The sequence below is a fragment of the Leguminivora glycinivorella genome, chromosome 7 (genome assembly GCF_023078275.1).
Source record: "Leguminivora glycinivorella isolate SPB_JAAS2020 chromosome 7, LegGlyc_1.1, whole genome shotgun sequence".
NCBI classification, from domain to species: domain Eukaryota; kingdom Metazoa; phylum Arthropoda; class Insecta; order Lepidoptera; family Tortricidae; genus Leguminivora; species Leguminivora glycinivorella.
Genome location: NC_062977.1, coordinates 2342401 through 2370377, shown reverse-complemented (window position 1 = coordinate 2370377; position 27977 = coordinate 2342401). Strand labels below are relative to the sequence as shown.

The window sequence follows — 27977 nt, the reverse complement described above, 5'->3', positions numbered from 1 at the left end:
TTATAGGCTTAGTCACGTCCGCAACAATAAATTGCCAAGCAAAGTCGCGGCGCAAGCCTAGGTTCAAGACTAAGTGAATATAGCCGTAAGTAATTATTGGTGAGCCGTTCGCTGCGGCTAACTCATAGTTGGTTGGTTGTCGCCGATATTTAAGTTCGGACCTCGGGAAGACACAGACATCGCTACCAGTATCCACGAGAAACTGTATCTTCGTTAATTGGTCCGTAACAAATATGCGACCGGGACGAGGGCAAACGGCGGTCGCCATTATCGAGTGCCCCTTTCGTTTCCCGCTTGATAGTCGCACGGCTTCACGCACCTTGTAGCCTTCTCGCCGAACTTCGCATGGTACCAGCACTCGGGAAACTTGCGGTAACTTGACTGCGACCTCTGAGAGCTGGAGCGGTTGCGAGGCTTCCTGCTGGAGGCGCGCGATCTTGATCGCGACGGCCTGTCACTATTAAACTGACTTTTCAGCGTTTTCATGTCATTAGTCAACTCACTCACTTGACGCATGAGGATAGCCATTTGTGAATCAGGCGCAGACGCTGCTGCTACTTGAGGAGTTGCTATGTCGTGGACACGGTCAGCCAACTCGGCGAGCTCTTCAATAGGATCATTGGGCTTCGATGCGATCACAAATTGCAAGTTGTTAGGCAAGCGCGACGTCCAGATAGATATAAGGAACTCGTCAGGTATATTCGGGCCAGCCAAATGACGTAGGTGACGGAGAAATTGGGAAGGTTTTCTATCGCCCAACTCTTCCTGGCTAAGTAGCTGCTTTACCTTCTTTTGCCGGGACACCGAGAGTCGTTTGATTAGCTCCTCTTTAATCTTCTTGTATTTGTCGGTAGCTGGTGGTGAAACAATAATATCTTCCACCTCGGCGGCGTATTGCGAATCAAGCTGCGCGACGATGTGATTATATTTGGTTGCGTCGGCTGTAATATTGGCAACGCTAAACTGAGATTCCATTTGAGCGAACCATACCGCAGGTTTCTCCGGCCAAAATATGGGAACTTTTACGCCAATGCGATATATTTCCGTAGATATATCAGGAGTACCTTTCATTGCTTTGCTGCTCGTCGGTGGCGTCTCGAATTCACCGTTCTCGTTATCACTCATTTTCAGTGTTCTACGTGGTCACCAGTGTAGATGCGGTAGGGTAAATAATATGCACTGGATAACTTGAATGTAGCGCGGTTTATTATTTACTTCACATCAATATTTATAGAAGGAGAAATGAGATTATAAACATCGAGAAGAAAATTAAATGTATCTAACAGTAAACAGATGTTTGACATGGAAAAAAGTCAACAACGGTATCCTAGATACCATAAGAACCGACTGCGCCTGCGGGCGGCTATCTATATAATAAAAAGGTCGGTCTGTCCGCGAGTAATAAAATTTAAATGTATACTGAAATTTTGATACATTATTTGTTTGCCGAATTACTTACCTACGGAAATTTACAAAAGGTTATTATAAAAATACAAATTATATACAAGAGGTAAATTCCGACCCCACAAGACTTACCCCTTTCCCGGAGCATTCGTTGTTGTTGTGCCCCCTGGGGCACTTAGTGTGGTCGATGTACGGAAATATGAAGGTGCAGGTCTGGTTGACGCAGACGAGGATGTTAATGTTACCTCACGTGGTGCCGTGACCAGGGTTAACCTAAAAGTTAGATATGACGACTACTACTAGATGAAACTTACCCCTTTCCCGGAGCATTCGTTGTTGTTATGCCCACTGGGGCATTTGGTGTGGTCGATGTACGGGAATATGGAAGTGCAGGTCTGGTTGACGCAGACCAGGTTGTCACCGCAAGGCGTGCCGTCGCTCACTAGGCCCAGCGGGCTGATCTCAGGATGGTCGGGTAGGCCGGTCGTTGCTCTGAAAAATGTTGGTTGACATGTGAATTATTTCTAAAATAAACACTTCAGAAGTCGGTTTTCCGTTTATGCTATCAAAGGAGCATTAGGCAAATCGTCCGTTGTTTATTTATTTGATCAGCCATTGCTTTTAGTTTCAAGTTCAAAAAATCGCGTAGGTATGGAATTTCTTGCATATGAATTTAGCCGTATTAATCTTTCGCCATTGATTAACTAACTAATTAACTGTCTGCATGTTAAGTACTAACTTGCACTCATATTCGGTCCCTTTGATGGTAATAACAGTTCTGGTGTAGTATTCGTCCATGCCTTGAACCACTGGATACCGGTTGCCGAGTTGACACTGCAGTGAACCGCATTTTACGTTCCTGTGGGATAACGACATGTTATGAGCTAATTCTTTAGTCAGGTACGTGTTTCAAGTAAAAATAGCTTATAAATTTTAAGTATGTTGTTTTGATTCTAGCAAGAATTGGTTTCTCAGCGTGAATATATATATATGTATATATATTTTAACCCGCGACGCAAAAACGACGGGTTCGGGGTTGTTATAAGTTTAACGTGTCTGTCTGTCTGTGTATGTGTCTGTGGCATCGTAGCTTTCGAACGGATGAACCGATCAAAATTTAGTTTTTTTTGAATTTTTTTTTTCAAAATTTTAATTCTAAAAGTAACCTACTACGGCAATGTGACAAGCACTCCTTACGTTGTTGTAGTTGTTTCGTGGTCTGGGTGGTAACCCTTGCATTATTTAAGATTAAAATAAATAAATAAATATTGGGGACACCTTACACTGATCAACTTAGCCCCAAACTAAGCAAAGCTTGTACTATGGGTGCTAAGCGACGATATACATACTTAAATAGATAAATACATACTTATATACATAGAAAACATCCATGACTCAGGAACAAATATCTGTGCTCATCACACAAATAAATGCCCTTACCGGGATTTGAACCCAGGACCGCGGCTCAGCAGGCAGGGTCACTACCGACTGAGCAAGACCGGTCGGACAAAATTAAATTGATATTATGATCTGAGTACTCACTCCATCTCACACTTGATGTATCCATTGCCATCCTTCCCGCAGTGTCCAGTCACGGCTCCTTTGGAGTTAAACTGTTCGAAACATTCCTTGTCGGCGCCCGTTGTTCCCGGGCCCCAGATGTTGGCACATTGCGTGGACAGGGTGGGACAGGTGCCCGCAAAGCAGTAGCCTTTGCCTGGTAAATGGATACACAGTTAGTAGATAAACATATACATGGGTGTCCCTAAAAAAACGCCAAAACGAATAGGGGTGATAGGACATCTCATTATTTAGCTATATTAAGAGAATTTGACCTTAATGAAAGTGTCATGGTTTTTGAGATTATTGGCCGTTTTGGTTAACAAAGCGTAAGGATTAATAGTAACAAAAAGGATCGATTTTTATAGAGAGTTACTGTCGAATTAAAATGTGTAATCACAGTGCATAGACTGCCATCTCTTGACACAGGCTTAAAACTTTTGAACCTTAGTTTTGACTTTTTGGCCCATATAACCCATATTCTTAGCTTGATATGCGTTAAAATGTCAAATATTAATATTAGCGCCATCTAGTTGAGCGTACCCCAAAGGTGTAATGCCATCTAGGCCACCGTACCTTTTTCTGTATGGTACAGAGGTACATTTTTAGGGTTCCGTAGTCGACTAGGAACCCTTATAGTTTCGCCATGTCTGTCTGTCCGTCCGTCCGTCCGTCCGTCCGTCCGTCCGTCCGTCCGTCCGTCCGTCCGTCCGTCCGTCCGTCCGTCCGTCCGTCCGTCCGTCCGCGGATAATCTCAGTAACCGTAAGCACTAGAATGCTGAAATTTGGTACCAATATGTATATCAATCACGCCAACAAAGTGCAAAAAAAAAAAATGGAAAAAGATGTTTTATTAGGGTACCCCCCCTACATGTAAAGTGGGGGCTGATATTGTTTTTCATTTCAACCCCAACGTGTGATATATTGTTGGATAGGTATTTAAAAATGAATAAGGGTTTACTAAGATCGTTTTTTGATAATATTAATATTTTCGGAAATAATCGCTCCTAAAGGAAAAAAAAGTGCGTCCCCCCCCTCTAACTTTTGAACCATATGTTTAAAAAATATGAAAAAAATCACAAAAGTAGAACTTTATAAAGACTTTCTAGGAAAATTGTTTTGAACTTGATAGGTTCAGTAGTTTTTGAGAAAAATACGGAAAACTACGGAACCCTACACTGAGCGTGGCCCGACACGCTCTTGGCCGGTTTTTTTTCTTAGGCTTTATCTGTCTATACGGAGTTATATACTCGTATATATATGTCTTTGATAGTACCAATATCTTGAAAATCATGAAATTTTAATTAAGGTCCAATTCGCTTAATGTGATGTCGTCCTATTTTGTTGGTTGCGATCATTTTGGCGCGGGTTTTAGGGACACCCGGTATAGGTTGCAGAATGGTGCCTATACCTAGAACCAGTTTAAATACAGGCATTTAGTTCAAAAGCGTCGCACTAGCGTCTGCGGCGTCTGCGTCTTGCTAACTTCATGGCGGAAGCTCGAAGCAAAGTTGGTGCAACTGCGCTGTGACGCCATTTTCAATAGCGCTGACTACACGCTGACGCTCAAAAGACGATAATGTGCGACTGCCTTAATAAGAACCATGAATAGTTTTGTGCGTAGCTCTACAAATCCTGCACCATCTTTTGATTGTGCATACGTTTAGGTTTATTTAGCTTCCAAACTGGTTAAGTATACATCACCCCAAAGTACGGAGCTTACAATAATATCGTTATCGTAGCTATACTCTGTCAACCAAGTCTGTCAGTAAATAAGAACAAAGAAAACTATATGCATCCTCTTCTTTAGGGTGCTAGAGAAAAGGATACCTATAGTTTTCTCAGTTCTTATTTACTGACAGACTTGTTTGACAGAATATAGCTATCTCTATCGCTCTTCCGTATTGACGCGACAGAGCATGACTGCGTTTCGATCGGCGTCAAGAGTCAACGATTGTTATCGTCATCGGCAGATAACGTTAACGGCAAAGATTCCTTACCTTCTTCGCAAAGTTCGCCATTCTTTCTGTACGCGTCAGGCGGGCATACACCAGTGAGGCCCGTACACGTTTCTTCCAGGTCACATTCGTTGGCGGCGTCACGGCAAGTCACACCGCGTGGTTTTAACTGTCAAAATTGTGGAATTTAATCAAATGTTTAAATAAATGAGTATTAGGAACCTGCTTATCTTTCTCTAAAAGTTTGGTGAATTTATTTATACTTTAATGGTCTTTACAGATTTTTCAACAATTTGCATATGATTTTAGTTATCACATGCACTTTATTGATCACGGATTCGCTTAGGATATGCTACAACATAACTCCTGATTGATATATGATAACGGTTTCTTGTTTAAACAAGTTCTCACTTGAAGCAACATGCCCAAACTTGCGAACTTGCGCTGGCTGAAGGCTTACGTTAATTGAATGTCACGTCCAGCCAGCAAACATACCTAGAACGCTAGTATCTGCCTACATAAGTACAAGAAGTGCTGAAGTTGCTTGAGGTAAGGAACACTCGAAAAAATCTCCTGTGTCATAGTTCACTAATACAATATCGGTATTACTAAGCAAAAAATGAACTACGTGAACTACCACTTCTAAAAAGAAAAAAAGTGGCTTATGTATCCAGTATCGATAAAGGCTTGCCACAGACAGTCTTAAAAATTCATAATCTTAAAAAAAAGTTGTATGCAAACTGACAGTTCAAACTGACACTGACAGATCTGTCAATGTCAATTCGCATACGCAATGTAGTCCATCGCATTTGTCTATGAAACAGCTAATATTTTCATACATTCATCGCGTACATTGCCAATCTAAAAAAATATTTTCGAATCGTCCTTAAGAGACGAGAGAGATAAGAGAGAAGAGCGGCAAGACACGTCAAATAACTCATGTCTTCAAAAGCTTGTGATGTGACATTCTTGAAGCGATTTAAGTTTTTAAAATGAAAATGGACTAAGAAAAGGTATCAACACTATTTATTTAATCGTATGGCAAGAAACAGAAACCTTTTTAAGTACAAGTTAAGTCCAATCAGACTATTTAATGGCCTCGTCGCTAAGGGTGATCAGGTCTTCTGGAGATCCATTTTTAGGCTTAGCGCGTTACAGGGCAATCTTCTATTATGTGCTGAGGGATTACGATGATGTACTAAAGCCGTTCGGTTTAGTTTGAGAGAGTGGTACGGAGCTATATAACTGGTGTAGATGTGTCCCTTTTTCTCAACCTATACGGAACCCCCAGGATTGTTTGAGCATGCTGTACTCACTTGGCACTGTTCACAACACTCCCCCGAAGCGCACTGCGCCTCCTTGGTCAGCCTGCAGGTGATGGGGTCGCAGCAGGGGTTGGTCTTTTGGCACTCGTCGATGGCCCCGCAGTCACACTCTTCACCTTCATCGAGGCGGCCATTGCCGCATTGACGATGGACGATTAGCTGGTGAAAGAGATAACAAATTAGCGACAGTAATCCCTCCCTTGAGAAATCAAGATCACGTGGCTGGCACCGTGTATTAGCGACACATAACAACAAATATGTAATTTATCTTGTTACTAAAATCATGAGCAGACGAAAAATCTCCTATTGTTTTTGTTCGCTGGTAATAAAGTAGCACGAAATTCTATAAATTAAAAAACCGGCCAACGAGTGGCTGGCAAACCGTGCAAATATAATAAACCAATAACTTAACCAAAATTACAGCGACTTTGATCAAACCAAAAATCGTTGAAAAGTTAATTTTATCTATTTTTTTTAGAATTTTATTACTAAAACTTTTTACGATGAGCAAAAACCGACTTTAAGAAAAATGAGAAAAAATCATTTTAAAAGACCTTTCCATTGATACCCCACACGGGTATTTGAAAAAAAAATTTTCATCCCTGGTAATTCTTTTTTTTACTATTTAAAGTAGCGGTTCATACAACACATATTCCCATCAAATTTCATCACGTAAAGTTTCTATAACAGACGGACAGACGGACAGACGGACAGACGGACAGACGGACATGACGAAACTATAAGGGTTCCGTTTTTGCCATTTTGGCTACGGAACCCTAATAAAAACAGACATTTATTTCTGGTTTTATTGATACAGTTTGGCAGATAAAGATGCTTGGTAATGTTGCTTTGTTTTATTTTCTCTTTTTCAAAGCTAAAACAATGGTCCAATCGCGTCCGACCTTGACCCGAAACGTCCCAATGGAAATGGAGAAAAATAAAGCCTCACCAACCGACACAATCATCTCTCGATAAATATGTAAACCTGCCAAATCGAAGCCTGAGTGGGGGCGAAGCATTATCATCGGGCGATATGTAAATTTATTCCAATAAACCACCCGGACGCGCTCTCCTGTTATTATATATTCGCAAACGAAGAGATAATTCTGTACGCCCAGTCTGTATTACCATAACTTTTATTAAAGGAGTGGGGTAAGGAGCGCTCAGCGACAAACAATGCCGGCGTACTGATTAATTTTCGTCGTGGAAATTCTGTTTAGCATTTGAACTATGCCGTGATGCTCGAATGGGAACATCGAACTTCGTTCCGTGCAGGTGACAAGCTGATTCTGGGCGCGCCTGAACGGAATAAATAACACAGACACGATTTTATTCGACGTCGAAGTCAATTTGGAAAGTAATTCAAGTCCTTTGATTACGTGTAAATACAAAGAATTTGTTGCGAAGTGTTCGATTACGAGATCGGCGTTTATTTTGATGGTGATAAATTGAACACTGATATTTTACCTTGAAGAATTTTGGCTGCTTAAAAAATCTAACGAATCTTTTTTCCTTACTAGAATGATGTTAACTACATGATGAGAAATGAAACATAAAATCCTATTTGACTCCCCTTATATCGTTTTTATAATAAAATTTGTATCGAATACATTTACAACTACAGCTAATAACAAATCCGGTTAGGAATAAGACGTGCATTAAGTTTTTACTCTACGAGATATTCTACTGGTTGTTTTGGATTTCAGAGTTTGCCTGGACCATGATAAATAGTCAGATATTTCTAGGTTTTCACGTGACTATTTAATCACAGATGATGACTCGTTGGCTCGTTGGGTGGACGACATTCAAAAAACTGCGGGGCACTTCTGGATGAGATTAGCCCAGGACCGGGATAAGTGGCGCACACAAAGGGAGGCCTATGCTCACCAGTGGGTGATTAATGGCTGAAATTATGACGATGATAATGATGACTAAACGAATATGAATTCATACCTCATTAGGTTTATTCAGAAGACACAGCCCCTGTCCTATCCTGAGCTCATTAATGTAGTCGTTCTTCGAGCAATCGGAGAACTTGTAAGGCTGGACGTGGTCGAGGCCGACGATGGTCTGTGCCATGATGCAGCCGTGCCAGTCCCGGCAGAAGCACTGTTCGCGGCCGTCGTCGTGGCCCATTCCTGGGGACACAAGGTTATAATCGTTGAGATGGTGAACGACATAAGATGAAAGTACATAGAGGTACATATTCATGAAGGAAAAAGACAGTGATCAGGTGTGATCGTGGTCAAACGTCTTCCTATTCATACAAAAAAAAGACAGTAAGTAGGTTCGTCTATCATTAAGAATACGGGGTATCATAATATTCATAATCTTGAATAAAGTATGTAAACTAACAGTAAGGAGTCGTTGGTACAGGTATGTACTTAAGTCAATTTTTAAGAAAAGTTGCGTTAATGTCATGTCACTGAACATCACTTTTCTGTAGGTGATGTGGTGTACTTAAACTTACTAGTAAGACGCCATCATATCTCTAGGATCTGACTGTACGACCATTGTTTCTGACACGGAGCACCACAGGGCAATGAGGTTACTGTAAGCTCGCTATTATTTTTACTGAGTACCTCAGGATCATAATATAATTCTGGGACCGCTGTTCTTTCTAAGGCTGATAGTTCACTATCGTATGTTTATCATAGAAGTATGCCTTACTTTTACTCCAACGTGACGAAAAAGGATGACATGTCGCCTATGATAATATTTCTATGATAGACATATGATAGTGGGCTATCAGCCTAGTTATTGAGTACCTCAGGGTTCAAAAGCCACTATGGACCGCAATTCTTCTTAATGTTACAATTGTTCTATTTATAAAGAGAGCCTTTTTTTTTAAATATGAATAGGTAGACGTTTGACCACGATCACACCTGATTAAGTGATGAAGTGGAGCACGCTTAGTGATACCTATTTACTTTGCTTTAAAGAGTGGAAACACAGACTCAGGCAGGGCATTCCACTCCTTGGCGGTTCGCAAAAGCCATTTCTAATACTGTAGGTCTAATACTTAAGTGTTTGATAAGCCGGTCACTTACCAATGTTATGGCCGATCATATGCGCCATGGTCCCAGCGAGCAGATGTGGCTCGTATGTGTTGGTGTCAACTGAGATGCCCACAGACTTGGGCGTGCACACTGTGTCCGGTACGGAGATACCCGACTCTCCACCGGGGAATGACAGGCCACTGGAAAGAGAGAAAGATCTGTTAGATTACCTGTTGACATCAAAACTAAATATCATCACTACTTTGAAAAACTCGTATCTCACGCTGCTCCTCAAAGTTAAAACGTAGTAAGTCTATATGCATTCCATACATACTTACTACAAATTTCTTTTCATTGACAGACGAAGATACAAGTTTTTATAAAAGTAGTGACGATATGCCGCTTCTAAATAAAGAGTCCTACTTTGATGCTTGTCAATACGGAAGCTTGGACAGGTTATTTGTATAATGGTAAAGTTACAAGCAAAATTAATCCTCATGGAAAGTGATAAAGTGGGACAGTTGTCAAGACTTTGATACAAAATATGTTTAGTAATAAAATCCGTGTCAAATTTGGTGATGCCTATATACTCTTTGTACACATGTTCAATGAAACACGTCCCTATTAATTTCCACATACAGGGTGTATTTTGATAGCGGGTCAGTAAAGGCAGCTTCCAGATCCCGTGCTGCCATTCAAAAATGGTATTAGAAGACCTCTACCTTCGATTTTTAATTTATGAAAATTGGCGTTTACAGATTTTGGCAAAAAACGAGAAAAATTGAAACGAGAAAAACGGTGGCGAGAAAAAGTAATTTTTCACAAACTTTTTTTTTGACGCCAATCGATCCCATTCCTAACAAGGATCAAAAGCTTGTGTGGGACCAAAAAAAATCCGGCTAGAAAATCCACAAAACGAGAAAAACTTTTCCCACGTTGGAGTTTATTTCAAGTTCAAGCTAATGCTAATGATATGCGCAGATCTTATGTAGGTACATATAGAGATCGCTGCACTTTGTTAGCTTTACTCTGTATTTGTATGCAAATGAAGTTCGGAGTTGTATAGCAAGTGTAAGGAACTTGTCTTTACTTTATTTCGAGAGGTGTTCTTTGGTATATTGTTCTGCATATCATAGAACTCGTATAGTTTCGTTGGATATGTGACTGCATCAATTATGCTGCTACAGTGAATGCAAGGGCAGTGAGTGAGAGGTGAGTGTCACTAATGTCACTTACAACTACGCCATAGATAGACATAATTATGAGAGCTGGCGAAATCATAATACTTGTTCTCATGGATAAATTGTACATATTTATTTATATACCGTCTCAACCCGCATTCCAAAAGGTCTGAATTTCTTGCCAAGCACTGAATCATACGCATCTAAAAGACAAAATTTTATGATATCAATACGGCTTAATAGTTAAGGCGCGAGGCCGCACGACTTTGTAATTTTGAACAATTTCCAAAATCTGGATCAACAATTTTTTTATTGAGTCATGATTTTTTTTATTGAGTATGAGAGTGATTTCTGAAAGTGTTTTCACGAGAATCAGTTGAGAATTGCTACCTGTAGAGGAGAAGTAATTTACTAATAACCTACCTAAATCCCCACGACCTCCCTACACACAATTAAAAAAACACTCCAATCGCAAAAACACCGAATCTTTTCCGTGACTCAAAGAATTAGGGACAACAAACGGCGCAAAATACGGTCTTTAAACACCCATTGAATTCACTAAACGCCCTAAACGGGTCTAACGACACCCTCGGGTGCGGCCAACAAAACACTTTCGTGCCGGCCTGTACTTCCATCAAAAATTAAAAGGCCATATTTAATTTGCCGAACCGTATTAAAAAGGACGTGGGCTAAACAGTTTAACGGCCGAGTAATGGGCTTTGCCTTTAGCCAAGAGTGTAATCGTTATACCTCTGTATCATATCGTAATTATCGTTTACCGTATTGGCAGGCCTACGTCACTTGCTCGCGGTCGCGCGTTAAAGTACCTACCCGCTAGCAGTTGCCTCGAGGTAACAAGTGGCCGAGAAGCGCCACGCGCCCGCCTGTGTAGTCGCGTGGCACGTACCTACTATTCTGAGTTTTACATAGTAACTTATTAGTATTAGTGAAATAAAGAGTGTGTATTTGTCGTTTTGCGGGCAAGCCAAGGATCTGTTACTTATTAATAATCAGTGTTATTGGCGCGACAAAGCCTGATGTTGCGTATCGTTCGCGACGAATCTTCGTTTGGCTAGAGGCCCTGTGGAGCTGATAATGCAGGCTTTTGGGACACGTGTACACGTTGTGCTTCATTAAATCGCAAAACCTTAATTAATTGAAGATAAACCGATCGTTTGTGCTGAATTGGAATGAGCAGATTTGACGTCATATCATTATCGGGTCAAAGCGGTTATCAGGAATGACAATAACTTAACAAATCGAAAGGCCGAAGGAGAATCCACGTAAAAGTAACGCGAGTCACGACTTCATTAAGTGTTTATTTGAACTACAGCTGGATCCATGCGTATATCGGGAAAGTAACACTTATTTAGTGAACACACACTTGAACTTGCGTCGTGAATAAATAGAACATGCCATACAATTGTGACTCATGTTTCTCTTGCCGCGGGTTGACCCCGATCACGTTTCCACGACATGAGCCTTTAAAAATTTCTTTCAGCCTTGACATTTCACAGTAAGTATCGTAAAAGACTATCCACATACTGTCAGAAACAGATGATTTTGCGCTTCAAAGTAATTTTCCAATACATATCGTCACTACTTTAAAAAAAACTTGTATCTTCGTCTGTCAATGAAAACAAAATTGTAGTAAGTATGTATGGAATGCATATAGACTTACTGCGTTTTAACTTTGAGGAACAGCGTGAGATACGAGATTTTTTAAAAGTAGTGACGATATGCTACCTATTCAAAAAGTACGTAAGAAGAAATGCAAACTACGTGGTAAAATTGTGGCCAAGATATTCTACCTCACCACTAGAACAGATCTATAGTTTTAACATAAAGATACGTATAACTTTACCTCAGTCTAGTTACCTGTTCAATATTCAAGATATTCTCGTCAGGTTTGCTCCTAGCATAAATTCAGCCCGGACGTCGGTCGTAAGTTCGATTGCTCGTCTTAGATTTCTCCGGGGGTTACAGTTCTCGAATGGCCACTGTTCTGTAGTGCATGCGTCATCTAATCAAAGATCTGAGAGTGCTGTGTTGCTGTTATTAAACGTGTTTGATTGAGGATTGAAGGATTTCAACGATTTTGTGTCACAATTTTTTAGAAATTTGAATACCTACGCATATCATTAGCCCCTGAACTTGACTATTTAAATAAACTGCAACTTTCTGATATTACTTTGACATTTTTTAAACAATGAAAACACACGGTTAAACTTAGATTTAGATTTTAGATTTAGATTTCTTTATTTCATGATAAAAATTACACTATAAATTTGTTACATGCCAAAGTTATGTTTATCTTCTCATCATGATCGTCAAAAATTACATTATGAATTGAAAATAATAAAATAAATAGTTTCTCCCAATAAGGATCGTCATTTACAAAGAGAAATACACAAAGCACAATAAAATTAACAAATGAAATAAAATCCGAAGTCAGTGTAATCAACTAATCAAATGCATGCTATCACAAATTCAATTCCATGTACTCATTTACAGAGTATAGAGGGTTATCTAACAAAAGGTTTCTCAATTTGCACTTAAATGCTTCATCACATGGCTCATTCCTAAGATCGGCAGGTAAGTGTTCGAAGTAAGTAGAATGACACGCGGGTTCTTTCTTGAAAGTGCCATGCGACGGGGGAACTTATTACATTTATTTTATCGCAACTGACGACATGTTTAGAATCATTCAAAAATCCTTCATCACGCGAGTGGTCGCGGCGGCTCCACTCCGTTTGTTAGCAACCGCAACAATTAAATAAACAAGTTATGGACATTAATATAGGTTTGAAAATGAATAAATTCTAGTAGCCTATCTAATTACCTACAGCGTGTGGATTCCATACTGGCGAATAATGTATCCAGTTATAGTATCTGATCATACGAATCGTATAGGATAATAATTTTGTTAAAAAGTATTATTAATTAAGTTGCGTACACTATGGGAATAAATCAAATTATTTTAAAAAAATATTTTGATTTGTGTAATACATTGCGTGCTGAATTATTATGTATGAAAAAAATACAACATACATACATACATACAATCACGCCTATTTCCCATAAAGGGGTAGGCAGAGCATATGAAACTGCTAAAGTTACAGTGCCACTCTTGGCAAATAAGGGGTTGAAAGAAAACGAAACTGTGACATTGCAGTGACAGGTTGCCAGCCTCTCGCCTACGCCACAATTTACCCCATATCCCACAGTCGCCTTCTACGACACCCACGGGAAGAAAGGGGGTGATGAAATTCTTAACCCGTTACCACACGGGCAAAATGAAAAAATATATTTCATCTATAAAAAAAAATGTAATGAGGATCCTTAGGTCCGATACTAATCATTGTTAAGATATTCGCCCGTATGGAATAGGTACACACGCTGTATATATTCTGTAACTCCTTTATTACTCGAAGTAGACTTGGCACACGTACCTACACACAAATTACACGATAACTTTAGACAGCGGAACGCAGAATTGACGGCAAATAATGAACTAACGGCGTACAATACGGTAACGAAGCAAACAATTTTGAACTTGCACAGTGCACGGTTTGAGAACAGTACTGTACCTATGAGGTCATAGTTGGGAACTGTCGGCCTAACCGAAGTGACAATTGTTGACTCTACGCGATTGATATGAAAACGTAAACTTCAGTAAGAATTACAAAATACCGAAATATATATCACTCATTATCATCATCATACTGTCCCGGCTGGCTTTGGCCTCAGCGACAGTGGACTGGCTATAGAGCGCGACGGTCGGGAGCTCTCAGAGGTTGCTGACGTAGCCTATTTTCGCAGTGAATATACGACCATACTCAGTCAGCAACTTTCCGATGAAATATTAGTTTATGACCTCATACAGGGAGAACAAAAGTGCAAGCTTTCGAAGAACAGAGGCGAATAGATTTTGACGCCAAGCGCGAAGAGTTAAAGGCCCGACCACCTGCGGTCATAAACTATCATTATGGGCATTTTCAGAATTTGGGACACCCCAATTAGCGTAAGTTGTTAACAAAAATTAACTCGCTGTCAGTTTTGTGACGACAATTAAGCATAAAATCTGTCTAAAAATTTACTTTTTTCACATTCTAAATGTAGAACACAAAAACAATATTTTAATAGAAGTTGCATGCTTAATTATCGTCACAAAACTGACAGTGAGTTAATTTTTGTTAACAAATTACGCTAATTGGGGGTTCCAAATTCTGAATGCTCATATATTGAAAGTATAAAAAAAAAACGAAAGTCACAAAAATATTTGAATTGTTTGTTAGCATACTGTTTCAGAACTGTCTACTTGAACGCCAACTATTACATTGTTCACGTGTTTCGATCGAGTGTCTCGGTAGCACATATCACACTGTACAGACGAGGTTATTTCGGATATCTCTGCTCTATACGTTTGGCTATCAAAATCGTTGACAATGTAGCTGGTTTGACTTTAGTCATGGAAAAACAAAAAATACCGACGTTAGATGCGATAAACAGGCAAATTATAATCATGATAATCGATAATCATCATGAAGACTATCATGATCATTATCTTTAACAAAATTAATCACGAAGGCTATAGGTAAATACTTAGTAAAACACCAAACCTCTACATACTCGGTACTTTTGGGTACTTAAAAAAACGTAAACAAATAATTTACACATTTTCGGGTAGTACACCGGGATTCGAAACTCTGACACCTGCGTTCTGCCTGCGAACATTAGACCGACCTTGGTCGGCCGATGCTTGGTCGGCGAAATTAACGACCATATTTTACGTTTACTAGAGACTAAGAAAAACCCATGAAAATTCGAAAATTCGCGTTTTCCTGGATCTAAGGCTAAGCTAGATAAATTTTTCACCCCCGAAAACCCCCGTATAGAACAAATTTCAGCGAAATTGTTGGAGCGGTTTCCGAGATAAATAAACAAATAAATAAATATACAAGAATTGCTCGTTTAAAGGTATAAGATTTACCCTCAAGTGGGTTAAGAGTGGCTTTTGAAAAAAAAATTGTACCCATTTTTTTACATTTATTTCAATATCTAAAAGACTATAGCACCTCTGAAAGATGAAACTCCAATTATACTTCTTAACATTCTCCCCTTTAACATCCAAGGTCACTGGATGCAAACGCGCTATTGTGTCACTAATATAACAGCGTCACATCAAACAAAGAACTCGCGAAAAGCGACAAAGGGGGCGCATGAAGAATGGGCCAAGTTTACGACGACGTCATTGTTGTGACGTCACAGGGCGGGGAGATGTAGCGGAAAGACTTGTTTAGTGTATGCAGTAACTAGCTTTTTCCCGTGGCTTGGCTCGCATTAAATTCGAAAATTGTGGAATGCTTCATACAAACTTCCACCACTCCTTTTAGGGAAGTGACGGTTAGAAAGAGACAAAAAGTAGTCTATGTCACTTTCCATCCCTTCAACTCATTATCATCCTCCTTGCGTTATTCCGGCATTTTCCACGGCTCATGGGAGCCTGGGGTTCGCTTTCACAACTAAACCCAAGGTTTGGCGTAGGCACTAGTTTTTACGAAAGCGACTGCCATCTGACCTTCCAACCCGAAGGGTAAACTAGACCTTAAACCTTTCCATCCCTTCAACTATCCCCTCTTAAAAAATCACGTCAATTCCTCGCTCCGTTTTGCCGTGAAAGACGGACAAACAAACAGACACACACTTTCGCATTTATAATATTAGTACTTATGTAAGTATGTATTTGCAGATGCTGATACAAATACGAACGTAAGGATTTGTAATCATTATCAAAACGCGGATGTCAGACAATGCGTCTATTATCAGCATTCTCGAATTATCTCTATTAACAGCAGCAGTCTCCTGGGTCCTCAAGAAGAATTGAACTTTTACAAAATAAAAGGAAGTTCTAAATTCAAAAGCACAAAAATTTCCCAGGGATCCACGAGGATAGAACATAAACAGACTCCTAAATATGTACGTCTCCATCAACATTATAACTATAGGTATCATAAAGACGCGCTGCTGCTGAAGCTCTGTAATACCTACTTAAAATTAAATCTACAAAACGAATCCTCCTTCACCCACGTTTTGAAAATCCAGACAATACCTCTCGCAGCCACGCCTGCCGGCAGCTCATCAGGGAACCTAGCCAACGTCACAATCCCTTATGCTTCGTAGCTAGCACCCTCTATCGCTCTTCTGTAGTAGCGACAAAGTCAGACTGCGATTCAATAGCCACGTAGCGTTAGGAACTGGTCCCATCGGTCCCACTGGTCAAAAGATAGTCGTTCCCGTGTAAATATAAATTTAAAAAAAAACACCGACATAGTGGACCGATTTCCATTAAACATGATGGTTGATCGGTCCCGGGAGTGTGTTTCTCCCGACTAATTCAGATTTAAAATAAAAACACGTAATCTAAATCAGTTGATCCGTTCGGGAGCTACGATGCCACAGACAGAAGACAGACACGTCAAACTTACCTATAACACCCCGTTGTTTTTGCGTCGGTGTTAAAAAGAGACGGTGATAGCGCGAGCGAGTTATAGTTCGTCACCGAGCGAACCTCAACGATTGTAAGTTCGGCTAGCCCGGCAGTTCGCAACTAACTCCCAACATTAACAAACTCAGCAAACTAAATCACAACAGGAGTCTATTTAAAAGAGTCAACGGCGAAGTTCCCTAACAAGTAGCGACAAACAGGAGAAATTATAACAAAGATACGGAGTTGGGAAACTTGCCGTTTGATATAGCACCGGGAATTGGTGATTCAGGTGCCGGCGGAGTTGTCAACACTGTTTTGATAATTATTATAAGAGGGTGCTGAAATTGTGATAGATAACGGTAATTGTATGGTGGTGGAATATAATATAGATAGGATCAGAAGTAGGACCAGACTGTAGGTATTCGAAGTATCAGGGTAGACATTTTTTTCACCTAGGGAGTCTTTATTTGATTTAAAAATTCCAATGAAATCCGTCTTTACTAAACCACTATGCATTTTTCATTTATTTACGCTTTCTGTTGAGCAAAAACTTTCCTCATAGGTAATCATTTATATCTTTTACGTTATAGATCTTTATACCATCGACATAAACTCCAAGAAAAATACTCAAAACCTCCCCTCCAATACCTTTATAGAGACCCTCAATATCTATAAAGCAATACAGTCACTATTTGAGAACGAATCCCGAAAACGCAACCTATAACTCTTCTAGAAGAGAAATGACTAAGCTTAAACATAGGATCATACGGTCCACCCGTTTCTCGATTTCTTCAGATTGCAGAGCGCAAGATCACAGCATACACCTTCAAGGGATATGCATAAGGTTTGAAATACAACGTGAAACTTGTTCTGATGGAGCAAAAACTCTCAGAAGAAGAAGGTTGTAAGTGGGTAAGGATTACCATGTTTATTGGTCGTTTTTCTTTCAAAGATCGGGAATCGTGAACGCAGAGTTCAGACGGGGGTTAATCAGATTGCGCCGTTTATTTGCCGACTACACCGGATCGCAGCTCAGCTCATGTTTGTATTTAGAGTTACACGTGTTTGAATACATCTCAATATTGCAGCTGCATACTGAGTTATGTTTGCAAGTCTAATTAAGCGGTTAACGAGTCTGATACGAGAATTTACGCCAAAGTCCGATTTTAGATTTTTGGCGAAGGGAAACTGATTGAAGAGCTAGCTTATCTCGACGGGGTCTATAATAAAGTAATTTTATGGTTTAAATTATTAGCATTTCAATCACGCAAACTCACCCCCCTGCAGTTATTCATCGGTTTACCTATAAGTATAGACCCTGAGCTGCTTCAGGCATTACGAAAATGAGAAAGTAGCATAATCAGAATAATAAGCTTAGGTACATATCTTTGAAGTATTTTTAGGAACTGCCCATCATAAACAGTACCAATCTTGTAAGTGATGAAGTAAGTAATCATTTATTGTCAGATTCTTGATTTCTATAACCGTTATCACAGTCTGTGTGACAACCCTAAAGTAGCAAGTGTCACGGTATCTGAACATGAAATTAATATTAACATTGTTTTGTTTTAAAGTGGGAGTTAAAACAGTCCGAAAAGTTATAGCTATAAAGACTTCTTATCTTAATTACCAAAGCTACCAACGTATTGTTATCTAAAACGTGACATTATAAAGTGTCCAATTTAAAAGACAATCACAAATTAACATGAGTTGTCATTTTACGAGAACGAACCCGTAACTTTTATGACTGCAATGTAGTTGGGACGTGAGAAACTTTGGGGGAAAACAATAGTAGAATCGTTGTCACATCCACGGATTTGTCACACAAAAAATGTCTCCGGATTATCCGTAAAGTTTTCGTATCGACTCATTCCGGGTCGCGAGATGGATGCGACCTGAACACTCCCATCCGTACCCTCACAATACTACGACAGCGCATCTATCAGGGCAAACCTATTATTACCAATCGCATAACAGCCGCATTGTTTAGAACCAGTGTAAGGACAATATCTCGCTATACGGACAGAAGATGGACCATTGAGTCAACAGAATGGAAAGGGCCACCGGGAAAAAGGCGTCAAGGCAAACCTACGACCCGGTGGGCTGATGACCAAGTCCAGGCAGCAGAAAAAACCTGGATGGAAGTGGCTCAAAACAGAGAAAAGTGGTCAGAGCTGGAGGACGCCTACACCCTGAGAGGGGTTCATAATTGGAGCAAAGAATTAAGAAGAAATTAAAATTCAAAAACATGAAAAAAAAGAACTGTTTGGTTATAAATAAAGGGCTTTATAATAATTATAATAATAAGGACAAAGTTTCATTGCGCATTTTTGCTACGGATCTCTGAATGTCAGACTTGCACTGGATTCATTAAGCGGTTGCTCATTTGAGCAACTAGAATACTCGTAACAAGCCAGGGTCAGGTGCCTCAGCCCGATATCGACTAAATCGTTCTAAATTATGACGCCACTTCCCCCAGTGTCGGAAGCCTTTATCGACATCACATATCTAACTCCGAATTTGTGAAAATTAGTGCGATAAGCGCCCTGACAGCGCAGATACACGATAAATTTTCCCGATTCCCTGCCTAAAGTTTCAAATAATCTAACGTCGAGTTTTCGACCTTAATTTACAACACCCTCAGTTGGAATTGCAGATGCATCCTCTTCATAATTTGTGGAACTGGTAAAGCTCCTTTCATCTGGCAAGCAGATTCGTTTATCGCCCGAATTAAAGTCTACTCGTTTCGTTTTCGGGATTAATTTCGAGCTGTTTAGCGCGAGCTTGGTTCTTGTCTATCTTGCAATTTCTGCCTCAAAGTGAAAAGGGTTTGGTAAGCAGATTCGGGGAATAAGGTGTTCGACGTTAAATAAATTCACGGGCATAACGAAATTTGTTCCAAAGCTTTTTTCCGCTCGTATGGATAGTGGTTAGATCGACTCGCGTTTAAGGCGCAGATCAGGAGACAAATTAAATAAAGCGAAGCGATGAGATGTCAACCTCGATTATCGTCAGCGACTTTTTTCTCGTATCGTTGTGACAAATTGTGACAGCTGTCAAAACTTGTGCGGTGTTAAAAGATGGAGAGTTTTTTGTCTGTCAGGATTCATTAAATAAATAATGTAAATATACCCTCAAGCTGGTCTATAAGGATTGTAATTTTTCTCGGTTCAGATGCTACTTATGTTCAAAAAGATATTAACAGTTTCTAAATAATTATGAGCATAAGTTGCACAACGTCATAATTACAGGAAAGTTTCAAGAGTAAGCTCGATAAGAATATTTTTTCATAACCTTGCATTCTTCAAGTTTTCTTCAATATCAACACGTGTACAAGTAGTATGCCCGAGTTGACGGAGTTTGAATAATTTCCAATAGGAATGAAATTGTTTGTTCTGAACTCGGGAGACGAATCAAACGTAATTAATTTCAGTTAGAAACAATTGAGGTACTGCTGTTAACAGGAAGTAAATTAATTAGAAGAGCCCATGACTCCAAGTCATTTTCGGCGTGTCCTGAACGTAAACAAGTATACTTTTGACACATGATATAAACACGTTTCTCTGTATTTAATTGTGTACTTTGTACTCTCGTTCTAACTTCTTGTTGGCTATAACTTGTGGGGTATTCTCAGTCGTTAAGCTTGTTGCGATGTCACACGTGTATTGAAATTATAAATGTATATGTATCTTTCTTTAAGATACATATACGTATATTAGTATATGTATCTTTTTTTTTTTTTTATACTACGTCGGTGGCAAACAAGTATACGGTCCGCCTGATGTAAAGCGGTCACCGTAACCTATGGACGCCTGCAACTCAAACAGTGTCACATGCGCGTTGCCACCCCATTAGAAACTTGTACACTCCCTTTTGCTGTGTTAAGTACATAGCAAAAAGGAGTGTACAAGTTCCAAGGAGGGTTCGGCTTGTCGACGACTTGTATCTTTCTTTAAGATACATACCCTGCAGACTAATAAAAACATGTCAATATGACAGCGATTTTCCGTCACATCATCAATTTTGGTACCTTATTTGGCAAGATTCCGGGAACTATATTAAATAAACACTTTGATCAGAACTCTCCACTCACATTACTGGTGGCGGTAAAGTTCAGAAAGACACGCTTTGACTCGTAGTTATATTAAGATTAGATAAATCTGCGCGTCATGGATGACACGTACTATAGAACAAAGGAAAGTAAAACAAAGCCTGATTATTTGTACCATTTTCATCAATTGTCGGTTGTAAATACTTGGCTACTTCCACAACAGCTTCAATAGGAATCGATCTTTTGATTGAAAAAGTCCTACTTATAATATAATATAGTAAACGTACGTGATCGACATGTGGTACTGGTGAAGGATGATCTCATGGACTGAGCGCCATTTCTTTGGCCATCTGAGCCAGAACTGCACCAGATAGTCTGGAGCTCATATTCATGGGACGCATGGCCAGAGAAGCGAAGAAATGAATGCATGGGCACACATTGGAGAGAACTGCTGAAGAGTGTCCACAGTCGTCCCTGTCATGAGCATATGACAAAAAATAAACTCACGTGAGAAGTTGCGTAGTGTCCTTTTCAATCTTGAACAGCTTCCTGGACGTGTAGTCGTTAAACTTGAGGATGGCGCGCGTGATGCTCTGCTTGCGCTCGATGTCCGCTTGGTCCCCGCCCTGTCACGACTCCTGCTTGTTTAGTGTCCTATTTGGTGAACTCACGTGAGAAGCTGCGTAGTGTCCTTCTCAATCTTAAACAGCTTCCTGGACGTGTAGTCGTTGAACTTGAGGATGGCGCGCGTGATGCTCTGCTTGCGCTCGATGTCCGCTTGGTCCCCGCCCTGCCCCGACTCCTGCTTGTTTAGTGTCCTATTTAGTGAACTCACGTGAGAAGCTGCGTAGTGTCCTTCTCAATCTTGAACAGCTTCCTGGACGTGTAGTCGTTGAACTTGAGGATGGCGCGCGTGATGTCCTGCTTGCGCTCGATGTCCGCCTGGTCCCCGCTCTGCCCCGACTCCTTAGTGTCCTATTTAGTGAACTCACGTGAGAAGCTGCGTAGTGTCCTTCTCAATCTTGAACAGCTTCCTGGACGTGTAGTCGTTGAACTTGAGGATGGCGCGCGTGATGTCCAGCTTGCGGTCGATGTCCGCCTGGTCCCCGCCCTGCCACGACTCGATGTACACGAGCGACACCCGCGTGTTTAGTGTCCGGAAATACTGGGGGAGAAAGGAAGATAAAATTAGGAGCGGTTAAAAATTCATCGTTATCAATTATCCTCTACTTATATATCTAAATAATAATAAAAAAAAATTTTGGGAGACACCTTACACAGATCAGCCTAGCCCCAAACTAAGCAAAGATTGTACTATGGGTGCTAGGCGAAGACATACTCATATACTCGTACATAGAAAACATCCATGACTCAGGACTGACACAGGACTCAGACATGTAACTATTGTTATCAATAAATTTTTCATTTTCATTTTTTTTTCATTTTCATTTTCAGGAACAAATATCTGTGCTCATCACACAAATAAATACCCTTACCGGCATTCGAACTCAGGACCGCGGCTTAGCAGACAGGGTCACTACGCGCTAGGCCAGACCGGAGAGTTTATTAAGTGTGTCGCTTAACTTCTAACCTGATGGGTAAATTCATTCTGCTTTTAGGTTGAATATATAAAAAATATAATATGACCTGAAAGATCAACCTTATAGCAGAATGGATTTACCCAGTTTTGTAGTTAAGCGACACAAATTCAGAATCGGAATTGTCTTTGATTTTTGCTTATCAAAATAAAATTGAATAGTCAATGTCTTCGACAAAGCAGGCTCCAACTAAATATCCTTGACATCCTTAGCGTCTCTGTTCCTAAAATAATTCCTGAAAGCAGATCTACGCAGAAGCACGTCTGTTTTACATTTCTTTGATCCTCTTCAATAATTCATTATACTGTTATTATAATCCCTTTGATGTGCGGAAGAATATATTGTACATTAAGGGTTTTGAATGATTCACGGTAAGTTTCATTAGCCTAAGGGCCAGTTGCATCAACCCCAGTTAACAGGTGGCGTAACCGAATGACGACGCCAGACGCCGACAGAAATGCAGCCTGGCTTTATTGCGCCAATACGCAAGAGCGATAGAGATAGATAACTGCGAAATAAATAATATTATCGTGAGCGTTTTTGCATTCGGCTAAGTACCCAAATCCGTGACGTCATGCGGAAAAAAATAGCGAATGTAAATTCGCTGACAGACAGTTTGGTGCACCTGACCGGAATCTAGACTGTGATTATCTTTTCGATTTTTGTCGAGAACTGAAGATTCCTTATCCACGTGGAAGGTTCTCTCACACTGGAGCTTGAAAAAATTGAAAAGGTAATATAACGCCGGCTGAAGATTCGGGAGCTTGACAAAAATTGAAAAGGTAATATAACCCGGTCAATATTAAGTCTAATACAACTCGATTTCCTTCACATTTTAAGGGCTTTGGCACAAAACTTTGTCAGATAACGGGCGAATTTCTGACAGGCAACCCATAATCATACGGAGATAATGTACAAAGTTTAGCACATGTTCGGAGCATCGTCAAATAAGTTGCTGCGCGTGGCATTATAGTCTTTATTGTTATTATAGACGCTGCTATTATCGTGTGACATGGTTGAGAAGCGGTGCCCGCATCAAATGTAGATCCAAGTTTGATATAGAACTTATCTGTCTGGTAACTTATCTGTAAACTTGTTTGCGTCATCAAGGAATGAAAAAAAAAATGTTATTATAATGAAGATTACCTCGAGTACCTCGAAAGATAATCTTATTTATATTGGGTCAATTGTCTTTTGAAAGGGGTACGTAGCAAAATGTCGAAAATCAAATGTCCGAAATATGAAATTCCGAAAGACATGATATCGAAAATCAAAATTGCTTATGTACGAAATTCCTACAGATGCATGTCCTACTAAGTACACCTTTAATCGAACGATCTCATTTTCGAAAGTCAATATTCCTTCGTCCAAAATGCCTTACACCAATACTTCGAAAGTCGATATATCTAGTTCTTAAAATTGCTACTTTCAAAAATCCTAATGATTATTTTTCGAAACGAATTACCATATCTATTTCATGTTCAGTGTGGGACTTGCAGGGTTCTGTAATAGTTTCCCATAGGTCACAACTAGCTTGAATGTCTTTATAAAGGTGTATTTGTACATTTGTACCTACATTTTAAACTTAATTTAACTAAACATACGCAAACATCTTTCGGAATTTCGTAATTAATAAATTTTAAAATTAGGCCAGCTAAACGTAGGAAAAATTGTTGATAGTATTTTCGTACATTAGCAGTATTGTCCTTTCGGCGTTATAAAAATAAGGCAATTAACCATAGATCATGCATCTGTAGGAATTTCGTACATTAGCAATTTTGATTTTCGATATCATGTCTTTCGGAATTTCGTACTATATAAGTAAGTACCTCATAAGTACTAACATTATGCGCCCTACCCGGGTGTCATGTACTGACTACCTCAAACTAACACCTTCTGTAATGCACATGACTTTAATGTTAAATAAATGAAAATGAAACTATGAAAAGGTTCTACCTACTGTGGCTGTGGGATTCATCCTAACTTTTTCTACTATTTCGATCATCCAAAAACATTACCCAATAATTATTTACTCGTACCAAAGACATAATTCTAAAACTCAGTATAGACAGATAAAGTCTAAAAAAAAAATGTACCTCTGTACCATATAGAAAAAGGTACGGTGGCCTAGATGGCATTACACCTTTGGGGTACGCTCAGCTAGATGACGCTAATATTAATATTTGACATTTTAACACATCTTCAAGAAAGTGTGTTTAACTGCCAAGAAAAACTTTATTAGTTCTAAATTGAAAGTGTCGGACAACAAAGTGAAAACAACTTGGAGTATTATAAATAAAGAAGCTGGTAAATGTAAATCACGCGATTGTCAAGTCAACATTGTATCAGATAATCAACAAATAGTGTCGAACAGCGATGTTGCCTCGGCATTCGAAGATTATTTCTCAAATATAGCCGTTAACACCACAAAATGTTTACATTCTTCTGCGGCTCAAGCCCATTCATTACTTTGTGCTAATGTTAAGAAATGTAATAATTCATTTGAATTTAGTCAAGTAGACTCTGTAAATATTGTTAAAACATTCAAGTCACTCAATTTAAAGAAAACGGAAGACTTATGGGGAACATCAGTTAAAGTAATTAGTCATGTCATAGATATAATAGCACCTTACTTGGCCGTAATATATAATATTTCAATTTCACAAGGCACCTTTCCAGATCTTATGAAATGTAGCAAAGTCATACCGCTTTTTAAATCGGGTGATTCGAGTGATATAACCAATTTCCGTCCCATATCAATACTTCCTGTACTAAGTAAAGTCTTTGAGAAGCTAATGTTAAATGATCTACTGGGACACTTCAACAGACATAGATTACTTACAAGCAAACAGTTCGGTTTCACAAGGGGCCGTTCCACGACCGATGCTGCTTCGGTACTCATTAAACATATATATAATTTTTGGGAAAATTCTTGTGATGCAATTGGCATATTTTGTGATCTTTCAAAAGCCTTTGATTGTGTGGATCATGGAACGCTCATTTTGAAATTAGAACACTATGGTTTGTCTATAAATGCCCTAAACTTTATGTCTTCTTACCTTAGCAATAGAACACAAACAGTAGTTGTTAACAAAACTCGCTCTAGCGGGACTGTAGTCCAATTAGGAGTGCCACAAGGCTCAATTTTAGGTCCATTCCTGTTTTTGGTTTATATAAATGATTTGCCATGTATAGTGAAAAACTTTTGTGAAATAGTACTTTTTGCTGATGATACATCACTGCTTTTTAATGTTGACCGAAAATCTACGGATTACAATGTAATTAATAGCACGTTAGCTGATGTACTGCAGTGGTTTACTGTCAACAATTTACTTCTTAATTCTAAGAAAACCAAATGTATTCGATTTTCTCTGCCGAATGTTAAACCAATCGATACAAAAATACTTTTGAATGATGAATGCTTAGAGATGGTAGATACAACACTGTTTCTTGGTTTAACATTGGACAAAAATCTACAATGGAGTCCTCATATAAAGAAACTAGCAAGCAAATTAAGTTCAGCCGCATACGCCGTTAGGAGAATCAGGCAACTGACTAATGTTGAGACAGCTCGCCTAGTGTATCATAGTTATTTTCACAGTGTAATGTCATACGGTATTCTGGTTTGGGGCAAAGCAGCTGACATACAGACTATCTTTGTATTACAAAAGAGAGCCATTCGTTCTATTTACAACTTAGGAACACGTGAATCAGTAAGAGAACTCTTCAAAGAAATTAATATCTTAACTGTAACTTCCCAATACATTTATGATAGTATAATTTATGTTGTTAAGAATTTAGACTGTTTCACTAAGAATTCTGATATCCATAATTATAACACTAGAAACAAAAATAAGCTTGCCATAAAGAAGTTTCGTGTCCGTAAAGTACAGAAGTCATTTGTTGGGCAATGCATTCATTTTTATAATAAGTTACCTGACACTGCTTTGAGATTACCCCTCCCAGCTCTTAAGAACTACTTAAAAAATCATTGATGTTAAAGGCTTATTACAGAGTCGAGGACTATTTGACAGACAAACATGCATGGCCCGAACCAGAAACTACAAAAAACGAATAGCAATTAAAATAATTGTATTATGTATAGAGGACACAGTTCAGATAAGAAAGCACATCAAATATTTTATATTTTATGTTGTGTAGGTAAATTACATATTTAATGATATTGAGATTCATATTATCTTTTTCTTCTATGACAATTTGATATGTTTTCTCTGAAGAAGAACGACGTATTATTAAGCAATAATATAATTTATTGAAATTGATTTCCATAGAGTACCTAGTCTGTTCATATTCTTTGATGAATACTTTTGCATGTTAAATTGTATGTTGTTATTTAATGCATGTTAATTATAAGATGTAATGTTTTGAAAAGAAGTTGCCCGCCGAGTTTCTTGCCGGTCCCATAGTGGATACCCCCCTCCCAACTGAGGGGGGACTGAAATCTTCTCGAGGCTGAGGCGTAGGGTTAGAGCCGGCGTAGCTTTATTTGACGTTCATATGCGCATTGTAATATGCCTACTTGAAAAATAAATATTTCATTTTCATTTTCATTTCATTTTTTCATTTTCATATCAAGCTAAGAATACGGCCCAAATTGTCAAAACTGAGGTTCAAAAGTTTTAAGCCCGTGTCGAGAGATGGCAGTATATGCACTGTGATTACACATTTTACTTCGAAAGTAACTTTTTATAATACTCGATCCTCTTTGCTCGTACCTATCATAATTACTAAATTATGTTATAATAAAATAATTACAACCTATAGAAGTCGGACTTGTTCAAGTTATACTGAATAACGTTTGGGTTTTCCTCTTACATAAGAAACTAAAGGCCGTCTAGGTCGGAAATTAAGTGTTCGGCGTTGGCAGAATTTTTATGAGGGAATATTTCTGGCTTTTTGCAGAAATAACACTAATGAAGTTTTCTGAGAAAAAGGTCTTGACATCTCCATTAAATAGAGAAATTACTTGTACGCGGAATAATAATTACTTCGTCATACATTACTTATCTTACATAAGTATATTAAATATATGTATTTATTAAATGATACATATTTTAAATATATTCATTTAATGGATATTGGATGCTTACAAGCCTTATATTTGATCTGTGAGGTTCATTAATATTTACATCTCGTTTTTAATTTTATCCATGTTACGATTGAGTTCTATCCTATCTATATTTTTCCATCGAGCTACAAGTAACTTACATTGGCAATACAGACAGACATTATATATATTCTTATTTCAAAAACCGACCCATGGAATCGGTATTCCCTTCCATGTAATAACGATATACTTAGTCCAGATAAACTACCAGGGTTGCAGAAATGCGCAGAATTCGAGAAACGGAACACGCGAGCTACCCATTAGCCGACAATTCAAGGTAGAC

The 27977-nt window shown here is 39.1% G+C and overlaps 1 protein-coding gene across 1 annotated transcript in view; it reads right to left on the bottom strand.

Annotated features, from left to right (window-relative positions):
• LOC125227776 (disintegrin and metalloproteinase domain-containing protein 22) overlaps nucleotides 1-27977 on the bottom strand; it is a 670866-nt gene that overhangs the window by 35047 nt on the left and 607842 nt on the right. Inside the window, exons 10-17 of the mRNA XM_048132103.1 lie at nucleotides 21961-22133; nucleotides 9298-9446; nucleotides 8201-8385; nucleotides 6239-6406; nucleotides 4965-5091; nucleotides 2947-3121; nucleotides 2144-2263; nucleotides 1719-1896 (exon numbers count right to left, since the gene is read on the bottom strand). Coding sequence (XP_047988060.1) covers nucleotides 1719-1896; nucleotides 2144-2263; nucleotides 2947-3121; nucleotides 4965-5091; nucleotides 6239-6406; nucleotides 8201-8385; nucleotides 9298-9446; nucleotides 21961-22133 — 1275 coding nt within the window. The remainder of the gene's footprint in view (nucleotides 1-1718; nucleotides 1897-2143; nucleotides 2264-2946; nucleotides 3122-4964; nucleotides 5092-6238; nucleotides 6407-8200; nucleotides 8386-9297; nucleotides 9447-21960; nucleotides 22134-27977) is intronic.